We start from the raw sequence: 20,580 nt of genomic DNA on the forward strand, positions 1-20,580 counted from the left end.
TTGTAATCCTGAATGCAGTTTGGGTCAGATACAAAGAGGCACATAATGGAGAGAGCTGTAATATAAGGCATTACCTCCTCCTGCGCAGAGTACAGTTCCTCTCTGGTGCTGCAGATGGCGCTCTCCCTCTGTTCTCTTAGAGCCTCCATATCTGCCTGAAGCTTCAACAGCTGACCTGCGACATACATGAGCACAAACAAAGAGATAAGACAATTAAACTAAACTGTTATCCCTTTAGTGATCATGTGAAACAGAAGCACGCAACCTCAAACCTCAAAGGATAGATTTTTCTTCACATGAACTCAATTTTACTCTATTGTGCTCTGGTATTTTTGCACTGGAAAAGATTGAAAACCAAATAATAAACAAAAAAATGAAATGGATCATTGGTGTGACAGTAGTAGAGTGTTTGGTAGAGCAATATCTGTCTGCACTGGTGTATCAATGTGTGTGAATGGGTGAGCTTTGAATGCCCTGAGAGTGAAAAGGTATAGCTGTAAAAAAATGCAATATAAAGTAATGCAACAAAACTGTTAAAACAGGTGGAACAATCTTATTTACACTTTAAAAGGGAGACAAATAGAGGAAGAAAGAATGAGGAGCAGGTTAAAAACAGGGATGACAAGCAGATACATTTCTACAGTCCACAACTGTGTGCACAAATTTGAGTTGTTTTATTAATTGTTATGAATGCCATTTGTAGGACTTTTGATCACTAAAAGGAATATTTTGCTTGTCTATGTCTTAATTTTCTATCACTTGAACCTCATATGCCTATGGAGATAGAAGAGGATGATGTTTAACAACTGTAACTGCAGATATACAGTGGCCTCACCGCACTAAGCAGTTATATAAATTGAGAGTATGTAGTATATTTAGTGTATTTCTTGTATTCATGGATAGTGTCTCAGGTGCACTCACTCTGCAGGTACTGGATCTGTTTGGTGGACTCTTCTGTAAGCTGGAGGTTGCTCCTGCGCTCCTCCTCCAGAAGAGCTAAACCACATTTATGAAACAAAGTAAATATTAACATTAACACAAAATAAGTATCACTGTATGTAGTAGGGACACACTGATTCTGATACTTCAGCTTTAAGTATCTGCTGATACCAGTATCAACCAATATCATTGCACAGACTAAAAACAGCATTTATTAAGTTTCAACTAAAATAAAACAAGACAAAACTGATCCAATGTGCCATGTGGCTGTTACTAATCTCTCATGTTTTACATCAATTTGTATGTCCAAATATTGGCTGATATCCAGCTGATTTTCCAGTATTGGCGCATCCCTAGTATGTAGTATGTAGTATGAGTCCATGTACCCTGGAGCTGTTGGCACTTGTGCTTGCCAGCGTTGGCTCTCTCCTGGGCCCCGAGCAGCTCAATACACAGGTGAACAGGTGGTGAATCACCTGATTACTTTGTACCTGTCTGAGAATGCAGATACTTTTTTCACAAATACCTGCGAACATAGTAAGATGTCATTACTTGATAAATATACAACTCCATTTTGATCAGAATTAGCTCAAAACATGTTTAAAGTAAAAGTACCTTTAAGCCGATCGGGGCTGCCCAGGTTATCGTCCTCAGATGTTTGATTGTTCTGGAGGTGAGCGTCCATCACTTCTACAAAAAACAAATGAAAGAAATAAGTAGGAAAGGAACTAAAAGCAAAACATGATTCATAAAAAAGCTGTAAAACTGAGATCTAAACTTGTTCTAAACTTACCGTCAAAGTTGGCAATTTTGTGAAGAGCTGAACTGACAGACTGTTTGACCGCTGTGAGACAAGAAAAGATGACAGAATTAGATATAAAACAGTATATAAAATAAAAGTTCTTAGCTAGTGAAGAAACAAAAACATAGTCCAGAGCAATGAGACGAAATCCTCAAAATGAACAAGCAAAACAATGACACAAGACAAAGCATCAGACATGATAAATAATACTGATGAGGCATAACAATATGAGCACCTGACCAATTTTAATATAGAGGGACTAAAATTCGCTCAAGTTCTTCAGTAATTTGAGCTATAGTAGAAGTCTGTTGGACGTGACCACGCTGTTCCTTCCATGGTCATATTTAGAGTTAAGGAAAACGAGCTGCAGTTAAACAACACTATACCAGGACTAATCCAAGACTTAAACAGGGACTAAAACATGGACTAAACCAGGGACTGAATTCTGATTAAACCAGGACTAAACCAGGTCTATTTCAGCCCTTGTAGATATCAACAAATGTATCCCTTGAAGACTCCACATGAGCTGGACTAAACTAAGAGAAACGAGGACTAAACAAGGACTAAACCAGAACCCAATCAGAACTAAATTAGGACTAATCTAGAACTAAACCAAGATTAAATCAGGATTATACCAGGACTATACCTGGGCTACACCAGGACTATATCAGGTCTTTTGCATCTCCAGTAGATACCAACAAGTGTACACCATGAACACCCAACAGGAGGTGGACAGACTGATCTAAGAGAAACCAGGACTTTGGTAAACCAAAACTACACCAGGACTAAAACCAGGATTAAATCAGGAATGAACCAGGACTAAAACCTGGATTGAACCAGGGCTACTCCAGGGCTACTCCAGGATTGAACCAGGACTGACCAGGACTGAACCACAATAAAACCACGACAAACCCAGGACTACACCAGGACTGAGCTAAGACAAAACCAGGACAAAACCAGGACAAAACCAGGACTAAAACCAGAACTACACTAGGATTGAACTAAGACAAAACCAAGACAAAACCAAGACAAAACCAAGACTAAAACCAGGACTAAAACCAGGACTAAAACCAGGACTAAAACCAGGACAAAACCAGGACTAATGCACCCTCAGAAGATACCAAACTCTTACTGAGCAGAAATCTCCAATAGCTACAGTTCTGGAAATACTTAAACCCAATGTAGTTATTAACAAAATCAATCAAAATCATTAACTTTAAAGATTTCTAATACAGAGGAAAAAACAATTCCCTCATTACTACCCATTAATACACACTGATCATGCTGTTATGCCTGATTGGTTTAAAACAAAATAAAAATAAATAAAAATAACAATAACAGAAACGTCAAAATTCCCTGGTGCTTTGAAGTACTCACGCGGACATTCTATTAGCTGCTGTATTCGAGTAGAGTCTCCTCCGCTGTTGTTTAGGTGACAGTTATCTATTAGAAACAAGAATCGTCCATTACCGAAGATTTTTATTTAGGATTTTAACGACGGACAAAGAAGGTACAGTAAGCGACAAAAACAAACAAACAAACAAAGAGAAAAGAAATGGCACAGGAGAAAAACACGTAGAAGCAGATGGTAATGCGAGAAGAGATAAAGGAAGTTGAAATATGAATGTTCAATAGAAAAGGAAAGGAGGTCTTGAATTTCTACAACGCAGAACAATGACCAAGCTAACAAGACTCAAAGTTACCTTTTAGCTAAATTTGTAACTGTTGTGGCATTTTAACTGGCAACTTTCTAAACAAAATACTCAAAATCAAACAATTTATCGACCAAATGGAGGGACTTTCAAGAGTTTCTAAAATTAAAATTAAAGCCACAGTATGTTTTTATATTATTTTAAAAAGGTACACTGAGCAACTATTCTGGTGGAGAGTCTGCTGCTTACTTGTCTCCAAGTAGATGTTATCACTTTCAGTGGAATGTTCCATGGTATGACATTAGACATAGTCATGTAGCATTTATTGATCATGGTTGTTTCTATTGCTCAAGACTTCCTTCTGTGAATAGGGGTGCCTCTCCACAGATCTGAATTGTAATGTAGCATAGTGCTGTAACCTGCTTGTCTCCCTCAAGATAAATGGGTTTATTCGATATTGCAGACCATTCCAGACAAAGAAATAATATTTCCATGGAGATATGCAAGTTATGGACTCTCTACTGGAAATATTACGCAGTGTACCTTTAAATAAAAGCTTTTTTTTCTCATTTTGGTTGTGTTTATTGCACATGGAAACACTGCTGTTATGCCTGATTTCCATGGAAATGTTGTTCCTGTGGCTATAATTATCCTTTGGCATAAAACTTATCCACCTCCATAAGAATGTTCCAAAGTATGTTTTTAAAGGGCCCACATTACACTATTTTCTGATCTCTGTTACTGTATAATGTTGTCACCTCTTCAAAGACATACCTGAAACTATGTTTTTCTTCATTCACACACGTTTAGCACAGGAAACAATCTGTTCCAAAATGTTACTCAAACATATGTGAATAAAACAAAACAAGTCCACGTATGTTTTTTAAGAGGGTAACAACATTATAACACGGCTAAAAGCTCCTTAAGAGGAAATCATGCAAGTGATATGACACCTCCAGAAAGTTACACACTGTAAGAAAGAGGTCTGGAGCGTGTACACATTTAAATGTTAAATACTCACTCTTATAACCTAAAACGTTATTAAAACCTTAAATACTGCAGTAGAATCAGAGACAGTGCATTACAGCTTTTGTTCGTAAATCTACCATTATCTTCCTCCCCATCTGTGTCTGTGTCCTCGTCCTCTTCCTCGTGCAGTGACCCCTCTTGCTTCTTTTTGTCCTCTCCGGGCTCCTGTACTGCGGTGATGAGCTCAGAGTGAATGTCCCCAACATTCACTACTTCTGTAGACTCACTGTCCTCCTCCGCCTCTGGAGACAGTTCTCCTTCTCTCTTTTGGTCCTTTTTGTCCTCTTCGGGCTCCCCTACTGGGCCGCAAGTTTCTATATCCACATCTGACCACAGCGGAGATAGGTTTGCGATCATGAAAATTCCAGTATGGCAGTGAGAAAGTTCAGCCAAAGATGTGAAAATAAAACAGTGATTTGATTCCCGTTTTGCCCAGTTTTTCAGTGCATCACCAGGTCGAAAGATGGGGTGGATTTTAGCCAAAAACGCACCAAAAATCACCACAGAACCAAATCACCATATACAGAGAATGACCGATAATAAAATCCTAAAAAATGTGTAAATCACCACACTATTCCCGTATTTCCTTCTTGATACCTTCCCATGCCAACTTTTACAATCTGTTATATTTCTATGATTTAACTTTAGTCCAAATCTCCAAACCCACGTGAAACGATTTATCAAAAGTGAAAATTCAGAAAGAACAAATAAAAAGAAGAATGAACGAATGATGATGAACAGAACAGCATTGAAAAGAGATGAACCACAGCCATGCAGGGAGTTCATACATTTGTTAGGGACTCAGTAGATTCTAGGCATTTTGTGTTGGCATTGGCATGATAAATATTAGAAGAAACAAACTACAAATTGAAGAATTCTACATATAAAAATGATTGGGCACTCTTTATTTTAATTAATTTTAATTTTAATTAGTTGTTTATTTTATGTTTTACTATTTTAATGAAAGTGACTTTGCCTGGAATGTCCCACAGTTAGGTATAAATGTATCTTTCTTCATTACAGCCGTTTTTTTATTGAGAAGAAAATACTTTGGTGGAGTCTCCTATTTGTTTCCATGGAGATTGGCAAGTTTTATACCATTTTGTTGAACATTTCAGGCAAAAATATATCTCTATGCACAAAAAAACAAAACAAACACCACTTAAAAACTACTGCTCCTTTAAGCTGGCAAAAAAACTCTTACTTCACAAACTGGCTAAAGTAGTTATGGTTAAGCTAAGAAAAGGTAAGAGGTCGGGCTAATGTATTCTGTGTTATTTGAACATGAACTTTCTTCTACAAGGCAGGAGAGATAGGCCTCCCTGACCGAAATGCCTAGAACTGAGAGAGCCCCATGCTTGTTTGTTTGTTAGTGGATGAAGTCGATGAGGAGGAGGGGTTAGGACGCAGAGAGCAACTGTGACTGGACGACGGGAAGCGGTCACATGACTCACCCAAACTGTTGTTTTCTTTTATGCTTTTCTCTTGAAGCTGCTCTAACCGCACTGTGAACGGCAAACCCATAAAAGGAAACAGGAAGCAGAGGGGGTGTGGTCAGTAGAGGGGCGTGTGATTGGTTAGTTTAATTAAGTCAAGCATCATGGGATAATTATGCTATTTTTGTGTCAAGCAAGAAGTATACCATGTTATTTTCCAAAATATATATAAACATAAACTCTGTTAATTACGCCTTGATTTACTATAGCTTCCTGAAAACTTCGGAAACAAAGTATTTATTTATCTATCTATATCTATATCGATATCGATATCGATATCTATATCTATATCTATATCTATATCTATATCTATATCTATAGGACTATGTTTAAATCTAGCCTCAAAAAGTTTTAGCTGCATATGACGTTTGTATTGAGAAACTGAACAAGTGTGGTTATTTAGTATTTTTACGTGAGTTTTCAGATCTTAAAACATGTTTTTCTTTGTTTGCTAATATATGTATTGTGTCACTATGGAAAATGCTGAACATTCCGCCATAGACATACAGAGAGAACACCCCCAGCATGAAAAAAATGCTTTGGAACTGCATGTTCTTAATGTACATTTAAACTGTACAATAAAACATTTCTAAACTAAATATCCAACTATAAAGCAATAATCAGTACTATTCATCATTTATTAGCATTTTCCTCTGATTTCACAGCCCAGTTGGGTATGAAAAATAAGATACTAATCCATATTAAAACGAGAATTGATACTGAAAAATGACAAAATTTTACCTTTTCAGAGTAATTTTAGACTTTATCAGCACCAGTTTAGAGCCAAATGGTAACTTAAAAAAACACATTATTACTTTGTGCTGAAAATTACATTCCAATTTCTCTCTTTTTTCCATCATTCCAGTATTAAAGGTGCACTATGTAACTTTTTGGATGAGAGTCTGTGACCTGCTTGTTTTTTTATTGTTTCGATGGGTATGTCATTGCTCTGCCTGGAATGTTCCACTATGGGCATTAAACAGCTCTAATTTACATTTATTCAATTACAAGTAGTTTTATAGCACAAAATACACAGAAAAAAGGTATTCTGACTGTGGGTGGGGTCGCCTCTCTACAGATCAGACTTGTAATTTGGTTTGGTTTGGTCTCCATGAAGATAGAAACGTATAAAACCATACTGTAAAACATTCCAGGCAACGCATTAACATCTCCATGAAGAAAAGCATTTGACGGATCCTCTACCAGAAAAGTTACACAATGCACCTTTAAAATTGGCATTGATTATTGAGCCTTTCCCTTAACATCGAAAAGGAGTATTTCAGTATCATGACTACAGCTTACAGGCACTGCACTATAGCCCCGGTAGCAGCGCCACTTGTGGCCCATACCTTGCAACGCGGCCAGCCTCTCGTTGGTGAAGTCATTGTCCGCCTGCAGAGCCTCGATCCGGGCCTGAAGAACCTGCTCCTTCTCCTCCATCTCCTCCACCTTCAGCTCCAGCTCTCTGCGCTCAGACACGCCCCTCTGTGTCTGCTCCTGGTATTGCACCTCTGCAGCCTAAAGACAATCACACGGATCTCTCAGAATGTTGAGTTTATGTTGTTTGTTGTGTATGTTTATTAGACATTTTATGCCTGTATTAGTTTTGTTTAATATGGATGCTACAATAAAATGTATATTTTAGCAGCCAATAACCAATAAGGCTGGTTCATCAATTGCAGCTAATATGGGGCAGATTGTGATAATTTCCCTAAATACACAACACAATGTGTATTTACTATAAATCTAAATATTGTTTATGGCACTACTGTACAAAGAAAATATAGGAAAAATAAGTGTACTGATTTTTTAATATAAACATTGCAAATCATAACAAATATCTACAAGAAAAGAAAAACTATGAATTTCCCCTCAAATTATTCATCCCTCCATGCATTAAGCACTTTCATAACTACTGCTGTACCACTGTAACTGCCTTTTTAGTCTGTTTTTATGCTAAGGGTTCTTAAGTATTTAGATTTTTTTTTTTTACTTTAATTGCATTTAACATGCCGTGTCTGTATCCTCCTTATTGTGTTGTGTGTTTTCTGCAGATATTCAGCTCTTCTTGCACAGTAAATTTTAAACATATTTGATTGAGTGAACTTTCCCCAGTGTGTCTCACCTTGATTTTGTCCGTGAGCTCTTTGATCTCATTCACGGCGGCGTTGTATTTATTGGCTAGCTCCCTCAGCTCGTCCTGACTCCGCTCAGACATCTCCTTCAGGTGAGTGCACTCGTCCTCTGTGTTACTCAAGGAACGCTGCACACAAAGCAATACATGTAAAGATGCTTGCTTCTATGGATATGTCATCGCACTGCCTGGAATGTTTCACAGTATGACATAAGACAGCTCTACCTTACATTTATTAAATTGCAGGCCGTTTTATAGCTCAAAAATACCTCAAAACTGGCATTCTGCCTGTGAGCAGAGAATCTGACCTATAATTTGGTCTGGTTCGGTCTCCACAAAGATAGAAGAGTTTAATACCATACTGTGAAACACTCCAGACAAAGCAATAACATCTCAGTGAAGAAAAGCATTATATGGGAGCTTAAAAGATTTGTTAGAATCAATGATACAGCAGATGTGGTTCTTTTTTTCAACAGCTATAGAGCTCAACAGTCAAAACTAACAAACGACAGAGGCTAACCAGCTCTGTGGCAAATTAATGTCCACAACATCAATATTTTTAATCCAATATCAAAACCTAGAAATCCATTAAATGTTAAACGTTGTAATAACTTTAAATTCTGTATGTTTTTAATGGGATGAATGGGGACCCAAGAGGTGGACAGGATCGTAAAGCTTCAAAGCGAAGTGGAAGTGTTGCAGCACAATCTAGTGGCTATACATGGAAATACACATTTTATGTTTTAAATAAATTAACCCTATTTTAAGTACACAAACCAAAAACAGCTGCCATCACTATAAATAAAGCAGATGACCAGTGCAGCCTGTGGAGGGACAGTGGTACACAGAGTAGAGATAGTTTCATTTCAGTTATTTATTTTTATTCTGAATACATTGCCAGAGCTCAAAATGCTGTTCCAACTTCCACCTGATGATGTCATGTAGTCTTCAAGTGAACAGCTACCTTTTACATTGGGTTCAGTAGAAATCAGCAATTCCAGGGCTGAAATCAATCCTTCAAATGATTCTAGAGAAGGTGTATGGAGTTTAAGAACACCGTGGCACACTTCCTGTCTTACCGCATGACATCACAAGGTGGATTTGAGTGTTTTCTGTTTGAGAGAAGAACTCAGCCTAAATATGTAGGATTTGTGTGTTAAACGTATGTGAATAAAACAAAAACACAACTCCACATATGTTGGTGATGAGGAAACATTATAACATACAGTAGATCAGATAACAGAGTAAAATGGGCCCTTTTAAATACAGTTGTTCAGTCCCAGGGCATTGGTGCCAGTGTCTCACCTCGACCTCAGACAGTTTCCGTACGACCTCAATCTTCTCCTGCAGAACTCGCCTCAGAGACTCTTTGGCCGTGGTCTCGTAGTTGTGTTTGTCCTCCTGCAGCGCCAGCAGCTCTTTACGGATGCCCTCCTCTGTCTGCGACTGCGCACAGAAGAAAGTCAGTTAGCGATTGGTTGATTCATACCATACTCCCTGCAACTGTACAACTCACCCTTATGTAGCTGATAATACTCCCTACAACTGTACAACAACTCACCCTTATGTAGCTGATAATACTCCCTGCAACTGTACAACTCACCCTTATGTAGCTGATAATACTCCCTACAACTGTACAACAACTCACCCTTATGTAGCTGATAATACTCCCTACAACTGTACAACTCACCCTTATGTAGCTGATAATACTCCCTACAACTGTACAACTCACATTTATGTAGCTGATAATACTCCCTACAACTGTACAACAACTCACCCTTATGTAGCTGATAATACTCCCTACAACTGTACAACAACTCACCCTTATGTAGCTGATAATACTCCCTACAACTATACAACAACTCACCCTTATGTAGCTGATAATACTCCCTACAACTGTACAACAACTCACATTTATGTAGCTGATAATACTCCCTACAACTGTACAACAACTCACCCTTATGTAGCTGATAATACTCCCTACAACTGTACAACTCACCTTATGTAGCTGATAATACTCCCTACAACTGTACAACAACTCACCCTTATGTAGCTGATAATACTCCCTACAACTGTACAACAACTCACCCTTATGTAGCTGATAATACTCCCTACAACTGTAACAAACTCACCATTTATGTAGCTGATAATACTCCCTACAACTGTACAACTTCACCTGTATGTAGCTGATAATACTCCCTACAACTGTACAACAACTCACCCTTATGTAGCTGATAATATTCCCTACAACTGTACAACTCACGTTTATGTAGCTGATAATACTCCCTACAACCGTACAACAAAACAAATGTCCTGTCAATCATTATATCATCTTTGCACTGTTTTTCCTTACAACCTCTTGTATATAGCTGAAATATATTTTTATTATATATTATACTTATTTAGAATGTATTATATCATTCATATTTTTGCTCTTTGTTATTATATTATATTGTGATGTCTGAGCTTCTGTGTCTGAGTAATTTCCCTTGTCGATCAATAAAGTTTGTCTGAGTCTAAGTCTAATAAAGTGTATCTAGTTGTATTATATGTGTGTATTCTGTTGTATAATGTTTCTCACCTTGGAATAGGCCTGGAGCTGGCTGCCCATCACCTCCAGCCGAGAGAGCAGCCGGTCCTCATCGATCAAGGCCTGAAGGAAACAACACAACTTTAAAGTCACTGCTGCACAACCTCAACCCCTCTGAGGTGGTCATGTAAAAATAGATTTTGTGAAGAAAGTCTGTTGTGTTTGTGACAAAGCGGGGAGCAATGTACAACTAATGTTTTGACAAAATATTATGTTGTTTCTGTTTATTATAAAAGTTCTATATTGTGCAAAATAGGCTCTTGTGAAATTTAAGTCATGTTATAATGTTGTTACCTTAAAAACAGACCTGGAGATGTGTTTTGTTTCAATCACACATGTTTGAGTAATGCTTTATTATTTGTCTGTCTGTCTGTCTGTACACCTCCAAAGATCAAAACACTCTGTTCCACCTTGTGATATCATGAAGCGCTAGTTCTCAAGTTAACAGCTACCTTTTACCTTTTGTTCACTAGAGATGGGCAATTCCAGGGTTGAAATGCTCCATATGATTGTAGAGATGGTGTACGTTTTAAAACACAGTGGAGCACTTCCTGTATTACCACATGGCATCACAAAGTTGAAAGCTTGTTTTCTGTTTGAGAGAACAACTCAGTCTAAATATGCAAAGTTGGTGTCTTAAAAATGTATGAATGAAACAAAACACCACTCCAGGTATGTTTTTTGATGAGGAAACAACATTTTAACATAGATCAGAAAACCGCATAATATGGGCACTTTATATTGTAATGTGTGAGCTACAAAGTCCAACTGATTTCCCTTGTTGATCAATAAAATTTGCCCAAATGTAAGTCAGTCTTGACCTCTATTTGAATACCATATTTTCCACACTATAGGGCGCGCTTAAAAGCCTTTAATTTCATCAAAAAAAGACTGCGCGCCTTATAATCCAGAGCGCCTTACATATGGATTTATTGTGGTGTCATAGTACGACTTTAGTAAACTATAAAGCTGCACCACTTGCAGCATTACGGCTCCTGTACTCAGGAGCATCGCGGAATAATACATACTGTGATTCCTTTTAATATCAAAATATCACCTGTCAAGAGACACGCTTACAACACCCACTTTAAACTCAAGGCTATTATAAAGTTAAAGTGCGAGCTGCGTGGGAGCAGTGGATGAGAGAAGGCGAGCACACATTCACTAAGACAGAGAGACAGCGCCTAGCGACTTAAGCCATGATCTGCCAAAGGATCGTGGACGCCTGGGCTAAGGATCAGTATCAACTGTGGTCCGAGCTTTCACCAAGACCAGAATCATCACTGAACTGCCAGGGAACAGTAACCACACTGACTGGGATAAGGACGAGAGGGATGTGGACGTGCTGGACGCCGTAATTGCCCAACTGTTTGAACAATCATGACTTATTGTGAATACGCAAACAATTTAGCATCTCAGACAGTATTTTCTTTAAGTGTTACAATTGAACAAAGCTGAGAGTTATTGTGAATGCGCTAAATAAAGTTTGACTCACTGTTGTATTTCGTTTAATGTGCCTTATAGTCTGGTGCGGTTTATATGTGAAAAAAGTTCGAAAATAGACCATTCACTGACAGTGCGCCTTATAATCCAGAGTGCCCTGTAGTGCTGAAAATACGGTAAATAAAAACATTTAAAACACAGGAGTCTTTACCTGCCAGCTGCTCTCTGAAGCCTCTTGTGTCGTCGCTAAGAGTCTCTGAAGAGTGGCCAGTTTCTGCTCCAACATCTGCTCTCGGTGTAAGGCCTCCTGAGGAAACGCACAAAACAAATCAGGACCACTATGACACATCTCTTTGACATAGGGCTGCACCATTTTAGAAAATTGTTTGATTGGAATTTTTCTGACAACTCTTGCGATTAGATTCAAGATATACATCAAAAAAGTAGGATTCTGTTCCGATTGCACATTTTAAACAAGAATAACATTTGAGAAAAGACTGAAATATGGCTGCTAAACTAATACAAGAATCCCATGCATTTCAAAACATGTTTGTAGAGGTAGAGATACAAGATTTTCCTATAAAAACAGGATATTTTGATCTTTAAAGAGGACATTCTATTATCTACATCAGACTGGAGGTCAATACCATGAATCATAAAAAAAATAAAAATAAATGAATAACAGCTTTTCCTTCCTAATTCAGAGGTCTGTCTCACGTCAAAATGTTTTGTTATTTAACGGACAATGGTAGAATATTTAAAGATAGCAGTAAAATGTACTTCCCAAGATAATGTGGGACTATTCAGCGGGCCATAGTTTGGACACTCCTGACCTAAATAATCGCCTTTGTAATATGATATTTGCGTTAACTCAAAGAGCGATTTTGATTCACTTTCATTAATAGTGCAGTGGTAATATGAGATCTATCTGTTATTAACCCTTTAAGAAAGAGGTACCTGTAGATACTGGGAGAGCTGGAACAGTTCCTGAGAGTACATACTGGGAGTGTTGGCGGACACCTGAAAGAAAGAGAAAACATGTGAATACAGCAAAAGACTCACATCAGAGGAACAGCTGATGAGTCCAACACAGTACATTTTGTTAACTTTTTCAACGAGGAGTGATGAGACGCAAAACGCAAAATATCAGATTCTTCCTGAAAGCGGCCAGACATGTTCACATCCCCGAGTCATCATAAAAAACTCACTTGGTACAAAGGAGACTGTGAATATATGGCACAGAGGAGGATGTCAGTTTAGTATTCTCCTTGAATAGTTTCAGTGATCCTCTTGAGAATGGACTATTAGTGCTGTTACTGTTTTCAATTATGTTCAACAGAAAGAGTTCACATGTTTACATCTCAAAACATAGATGCAGCTTTTTCACCTAAGAGCTGAGCTGCAACTTTCAGACATCCACTTGAACGAGATAATGATTAATTTGCTTACGGAGAACTAGAATCAATTTTGATGCAGCACAACTGGGTGCAATGTGCCACTTCTAGCCACAACTGAGTCACTGCGAACACGTCAACAATCCAGCGGTCCCAGACAGCACCCTCCCTACCACCCAGAAATGAACAAAGCCGAGAGTCACTGTGAACGCGCCAAACAAAGTCCAACTGACCCATCTAACTGTTGTGTTTTGTTTAAAGTCCAGTGAGGTTTATTTGTGAAAAAAGTTTGAAAATAGACCATTCTATGACAGTGCACCTTATAATCCAGAGCGCCTAATAGTGCGGAAAATACGGTATTTTAAGCAGACACTGTTACTGATGAAATGTTGTTAGGGTCTAATGTAAATAGCTTTCTTAATGTATTTTGTAACCCCAAGAACTGCAGATGGAAAACAGCATATTTTCTCTGAGATTGTTTTAAATAAATAAAATAAAAAACTATTAAAGGCCGTATATTACATAAAATCGTGAGCTTTAATCCATGTTACAATGTTGTTGCCTTACCAAAAACATACCCGTAGTTGTGTTTTGTTTTGTTTTTTTCAATCACACATGTTTATTATTAGTCTGTCTACATCTCCAAAGCTCCAAATACCCCATACACTCCAATGTTCCACCTTGTGATGTCATGATGTTTTAGTTTTCAGCTACATTTTACCTTTAGATCAGTTGAGATTGGCAATTCAAGAGCTGATGAATTGCCAGCCTGTATTACCACATGACATTAGAAGGTAGAACTGCTTGAGAGAAGAACTCAGCCTAAATACGCAGGGTGTTTTTTGTTAAACATGTGTGAATGAAATAAATTACAACTTTGCGTCTGTTGTGATGAGGAAACAACATTAGATCAGAAAATAGCGTAATATGGGACCTTTAAAAAAACTAGATAAAACCATAAATACAGACATATTACCCAACAGGCAGCATACATTAAAACATGAAAATAATTACTGCTAATGTTTCGTAATGTAAAAATAATGAAGCTTTAGTTTTACCTTGTCTACGGGCAGCGGCAGTGGAGTCTGGATGACACTGAAACAGAAGACATACAGGTGTTACTACGACGACAGCAGGGATACGGTAACCACGGCGACATGTTTCTGAAGGTCACATGACTCTACACATCACTTGCGTTTTGACTTTACCGAGTCTCGAGACGACAGCGGGATTTGAGAATGAAATTCAAAAAGTCTTATTTAGTAAACTATTTGTCAGTAAACAGATGAGATTTAGATTTGCCCAAAAAGCAAAAATAATGTTGATTTAAAGTGTTATGTCATGTTAAAATTATGTATTATATTTAAAAAGGGGGCTGATGTATAGCAACCGCAAAACAAACTTACACATACATTGTACAAGCATATACATACACATACATGTGTTACTGACATTTTCCTTTTCCTTTTCAGATAACCGTATATTATTCTATTTTACAGTTTCTTGTGTCCAACAGCTGAGCAGACTACTCCATAGAAATTATATCCAAAAACTAATTTTTACCAATTGTCTATGTCAACGCAGTTATATTACGTTGTTTTTTTGTTTGTTTTTTTTGTATGTGCGTTAGTCTTATATTTTGTTATGTCTTATGTTTATTTTGTTATTACTGTGCTGGGTATGTATCTCAAAATGACAAAAATTATATATAAAAAATACATAAATAAAGTATTATATTAAAATTAGGTCATGTCTTTATTTACTGTATATTTAAAGGTCCTCTTTTACACAAAATGGATTCTAAGTGATCTTTAATGTTATGTTGTTATTACCTCATCAAAAACAGACCTGGAGTTGTGTTTTGTTTCATTCAGTAACCCTTTATTATTAGTCTGTCTTCATCTCCATAGCTCCAAATGGTCTGTTCCACCTTGTGATGTCATGAAGCGGTATTTTTCAAGTTAACAGCTACCTTTACCTTTTTGGTAAATAATTCTAGTGAAGGTGTCTGGAGTTTAAAAACAAAAAAGCTAAATTCTGTACAAAAAAAAACACTTTCTGTATTACCACGTGACATCCCGAGTTGAAGAACTCATGTGAATGAAGCAAAAAACAACTCCAGGTACGTTTGTGATGAGGATACATTATAATAAATCAGAAAATTGTGTAATATGGCCACTTAAATATTAAATGTTTAATTCCTTGCTCTTTCCCTAGGGTCCATTTAGTCCATCAGGCAACGGACAACAGATGAAAAGTAGCTGTCTTATTATACAGTTGTTGAAGGTCTAATAAATAAATAAATAAATACCAACCGTTTCTTTCTTAACAAATACAAAAATTATTAATAAAATTAATACAATTTATGCTTTCTGCTTTTGCACCAAAGCTGCATGGCCAAAAACAGCTCACCTGTAGTTCCAGCAAAATCAGGTCTTTATGGTCAGAGTGGGTCGGAAAAAAACAAAAAAACAACAGACTCAGACTTAAATCTATCTTCAGTAACAAAGCTTCAGACAGAGCAGTGCCTTTAGTTAGCAGCATCACCCCCCAGGGAATGTTGAGGATATCAGCCGTGACCACAATAATATTTATCAAAACAGGTTTCTTCTGCCTTTAACCGTAACAATAAAGACCAAAGGTTGACAATGAGAAGGAGTGGAGGGAGAAAGAGAGAGAGAGGAGGAATGAGAGTAAACAGGTGAAACCTCTGAGTTAATGTATAACTCAACAAGAGCTGTGAGAAAAACACACAAACTTAAATTAAACCAACAGCTACTCATAACGCCTTTGAGTCTTTGAGGACAGCATTAAAGACCTTCACAAGTGGAATACATGTGGGGAAATTATTATTCAACTCTCCAAAATTACTTCTGACTTGTCTTCAAAATACTGTATGAACAAAATGAACATGTTTTGGTTGAATTGTTATTTTTGTATTTTTATTTGTGTTAAAATGGCACCATTGAAAAAGATGGCATGACTCTCTGGTTTCCCCTGTATAGATAAAGAAAAAAAACAAACAAAAAAAAACATATTTAAGAATGTGTGTATGTATGTAATGTATGTATTTTGTTTCATTTATTGAGATTCAGATTATTCAAAGTTATAATATTCTTTTTTAAATTGTTAATCACTACGGTAAATGCTCTAATATTCATTTATCATTCTGGGACCTATGGATACGACGACTACCAAACAAAAATTTCAGCAGGACTAAATCAGAGCTAAACTAGGTATGAGATTGAGGTCTAAAAAGGAATAAACAAAAGACTAAACAAGGACCAAACCAGGAATAAACCAATACTAAAACGGGACTACACCAGGATCTAACAAGGACTAAGTTAGGACTAAGCCAGGACTAAAATCACAATGCCTAAGTAAGCACCAGTAATTTAGACAAGCCAAATCCCATTTCAAAACTGCTTTAAATCAGGACTGGTTAGTGGTACACGAAAGTACCGGCAAACTCCAATTGAAATCAAGACTAAGTTGTAAATGATTAGCCAAATAATAAATCAGTTACCTTTATTTGAGTCATGGGACAAAGTTCACTTTAGGGTCTCATTCAGAGAGTGGGAAATCAGAGCGCTCCCAAAAACAACGTGTCCCACAAACCGCTGATTCACCGTCTGTGCTCCGGCTCAGTCCAAACCAACCCCTGCCACTTTCCTTTCTGCCGTTCCTTCCTTAAAGCTATACCTGATATACCTGTGTCTTGTCCCTTAGCTCCACCCCTGCCGGCTGTCCCTGCCCGCGAACAAACGCCTCACAGCTGCAGATCTGGTTCAGTGTTGCGTTCACTGCTATGGCATTCAAATGGAGCTTTGTAGAACTGGTCTGGGTTTATAGTTTAGTAGTGCCTGATATAGGGCTGGGCAATGTGATTAAAAAGGTATCACATAGTTTTCCCTTCAAATTTGACTCTTTTAAATATATAGTTATTTATTGCAGCAGTAGTTTATTATTTGTAGGGCTGTAACAATATGCACATTTCTCTGTACAATATTTTCACGATATGCATCTCACCTCAGTATGATATTTATTCCAATATTTTGTACTTGAGATTCCATATTGCTCACAATATTATTGAGAGACTTTTGACGATACGATCTCACGATTTTTCTGTTATTGTTACATCTCTATTTATTTGGTCATTTGCAACACTTCAAGTATACAGACTAGGGATGGGCATGATTAGTCGATTAATCGATAATTGATCATTAAGAATTTCATTGACTACGTTAATTTTAATCGACAAACCGAATGTAGGTTGCTGTGCGTAGTGTGACCACACAGGGGTCCGTACATGTAGATCTCTACACTCAGAAGGAGCGAGACACAAACAGTTGGTCATCTACAACATGCCGAAGCGCAAATGCGTATTTAACGATGACTTGTACAAGAAATTCCACATTTTCCATTGCGTTCGGGACAAGTGGGAGGCCATGTGCACAGTGTACAAAGCAGTACATGTTTCGGTGTCCAGTGGGAAAAAGTTTTGCCAGGTGAGAGTAGCGCAATGTCGATGACGAGTCCCAACCTCTCACCCCCCTGTACGGTGTCCTGGTTTTGACAAACACAAATATGGTCACATTAACCTGTATTCCATTGACTTGTGTGGCATCAGCGCACAAGAGCCGTTTTTTTTCTTCGCTTAATTTATGCAAATTAGCCATGAGGTTTTAAGTTTTGTTTCTGTGAGAGTTGCGCAAAGCTGCATTAAACAAATTATAATGTCAAACGGGCTGATGTGGCTCTAGAGTGGTTATGGTTTATATGTCGTAAAGTTGAATTTATTTTTACAGATTAGTAGTGCAGATAGTAATAATAATGATGATAAATTTTAATATAAAAAACATTAATGATTAATAGAAAATCGACCGTTAAATCTCCCGATGATCGATTAAGAAAATTTAATCGAATGCCCATCCCTAATACAGACTACAACTCCAATTGGATCATGACTTGAGAGTTTAAGATGAAGCTGAAGTACATTTAATGCCTAACCCTGGTAAACAGTGACAGAAAAAATAAAATAAAACAAACTAAATTGAATGCAAGTATCATTTCAGAGCTCCATAGTTAAAAAAAAAAAAAAACACTTCATACCACTTTTTAAAGACTTGTATGCTATTGGAGTTTTCATGTCTTCCATACACTAACCCCTCAAACAGAAATACTAGTCTTATATTTTTAAAGGGTGCACTGTGTAACTTGTCTGGTCGAGGGTCCATCATTTGCTTATCTCCATGACGATGTGACTAGAATGTTCCACAGTATGGCCATAAATTTATGAATCTCCATGGAAACTTGCAACCCAAATTACAGGTTAAGGTTTGTGGAGAGGCAAAGAATCACCTTAAGAATGAATGTTTTTACAATATTTTGAGCACTTAAACACCTGTAGCTGAATAAATACAAGACAGATTAGTTTCATGCCATATTGTGGACAATTTAAATCAAAGCATTAACATCTCCATGGAGACAAACTGATTGAAGGCCCATTGAGAAAAGTTTCACAGTGCACCTTTAAATATGCCTATTCTTCTAAGCTTATGCTGACTCTTCTAGCTCAAATAACTCCTGTATAAAAGGAGGGAGCATATGATTATAGGATATAGGATTATATTTTTTATTTTTAACTTTTTCTTCTCAAAATTAAAATAAAAACAGCTTTCAGTACTGATTTAATGAACATAAGACAGACTTTTATTGACTAAACTAGACTTCAAAGGTGAACTATAATATTATATTATATATAACGTTTTGGTTGGGGATCCATCACTTGCTTGTTTCTATGTTATAAGCGGGGTGGCCTCTCCCCAGATCAGACCTGTAACTTGGTCTGGTTTGGTCTCCATGATACCATACTGTGAAACATTCCAGACAAAGCAATAACATCTCCATGGAGAAAATCATTTGACGGACCTTCCACCAGAAAAGTTACACAAATCACCTTTAATCAACACAAATATCGACTAATTTCTCCCTTCACTGCTTGCTTTTACAGACAGAAGATTGGCTGTGGACCTCTCAATTAAAAAATACCCAACCGTATCATTAACTATTAACAGAGTATCACTTAAAAACATGATTAACTGCCCAACCCCGCCCTGTTCCACCCAGTGCATAGTTGTTGTGCTGTATCCTGAAATCAGCTGTCCTGTAAATTGAATGTGGCATGTGAGATTGGTTGGGGTCGTAGAGGTCGATATAACACAAATCATCATCTATCTGTTTTATAGGGACGATCGGGATGATGGCCTAATATTAAATAGCATGATTAAACTCCCAAAAGGCCAAGTTAGATTAAAGATCTCATATTACACAAAATAGGTCTTTAGAGCTTTAAGCCATGTTACAATGTCGTTACCTCCTCAAAAACATAGCTGGAGTTGTGTTTTGTTTCATTCACATGTTTGCGTAATCCTTTATTAATAGTCTGTCTACATCTCCAAAGTCAAAGTCATCATGTAGTGGTAGTTTTCAAGTGAACAACTACCTTTTACTTCAGTAGATATTGGCAATTCCAGGTCTGAAATCATCCAAATTATTCTAGTGAAGATGTATGGAGTTTAAAAACACAGTGGCACACTTCTTATATTACCAAGCACCGAGCATCTTTTTTTCTTTTGTGCTACAAGCCAACCCTTTTGGTCTGAAATGCAACACTGGATGAATTCCCTATTTCCTTCCTTACCAGTCTTGTTAAACTGAGATGCTATCATTTTGGTGTACTACTACAAAATAAAAAAGAAGAACTCTGAGTGAACTTAATATTATGTCTTGCCAAATTTTACATCCACAAATGTAAAGTTGAGAGATGTCCCCCTAACTTTGATTGTTTTAAAAAATGAACTCAAATTATATATAAAAGATCTGAAATATATGAATGGACCTAAACCTCAAAAAGTGTACTCTTACATGTGTGAAATACCCTTGGACTTTATGAACTCAGGCTGAATCAACTCTATTACCCTTGCTATTATCCTTTTCTCTTCCTAAATTCACATTTTATTGTTACTGTATAATATGTTGTGTTTGTGTTCCCTGATCCCAACATGTTGACGACACAGCTATGTTTGTTGTATCAAGTTG

At 37.2% G+C, this 20,580-nt stretch overlaps 1 protein-coding gene across 1 annotated transcript in view; it reads right to left on the reverse strand.

Annotated features, from left to right (window-relative positions):
• The window catches only part of slmapa (sarcolemma associated protein a), a 52,931-nt gene that overhangs the window by 12,707 nt on the left and 19,644 nt on the right, over positions 1–20,580 (reverse strand). Inside the window, exons 4-19 of the mRNA XM_055159080.1 lie at positions 14,538–14,574; positions 13,043–13,105; positions 12,297–12,392; positions 10,634–10,705; positions 9,358–9,498; positions 8,044–8,181; positions 7,268–7,436; positions 5,877–5,927; positions 4,500–4,748; positions 3,119–3,184; positions 1,733–1,783; positions 1,555–1,629; positions 1,431–1,465; positions 1,326–1,383; positions 922–996; positions 75–175 (exon numbers count right to left, since the gene is read on the reverse strand). Of these exons, the coding sequence (XP_055015055.1) occupies positions 75–175; positions 922–996; positions 1,326–1,383; positions 1,431–1,465; positions 1,555–1,629; positions 1,733–1,783; positions 3,119–3,184; positions 4,500–4,748; positions 5,877–5,927; positions 7,268–7,436; positions 8,044–8,181; positions 9,358–9,498; positions 10,634–10,705; positions 12,297–12,392; positions 13,043–13,105; positions 14,538–14,574 (1,477 nt within the window). The remainder of the gene's footprint in view (positions 1–74; positions 176–921; positions 997–1,325; positions 1,384–1,430; positions 1,466–1,554; positions 1,630–1,732; positions 1,784–3,118; positions 3,185–4,499; positions 4,749–5,876; positions 5,928–7,267; positions 7,437–8,043; positions 8,182–9,357; positions 9,499–10,633; positions 10,706–12,296; positions 12,393–13,042; positions 13,106–14,537; positions 14,575–20,580) is intronic.

Source organism: Boleophthalmus pectinirostris, unplaced genomic scaffold (assembly GCF_026225935.1).
Source record: "Boleophthalmus pectinirostris isolate CB_2022bp ecotype Guang Dong unplaced genomic scaffold, ASM2622593v1 HiC_scaffold_23, whole genome shotgun sequence".
NCBI classification, from domain to species: domain Eukaryota; kingdom Metazoa; phylum Chordata; class Actinopteri; order Gobiiformes; family Gobiidae; genus Boleophthalmus; species Boleophthalmus pectinirostris.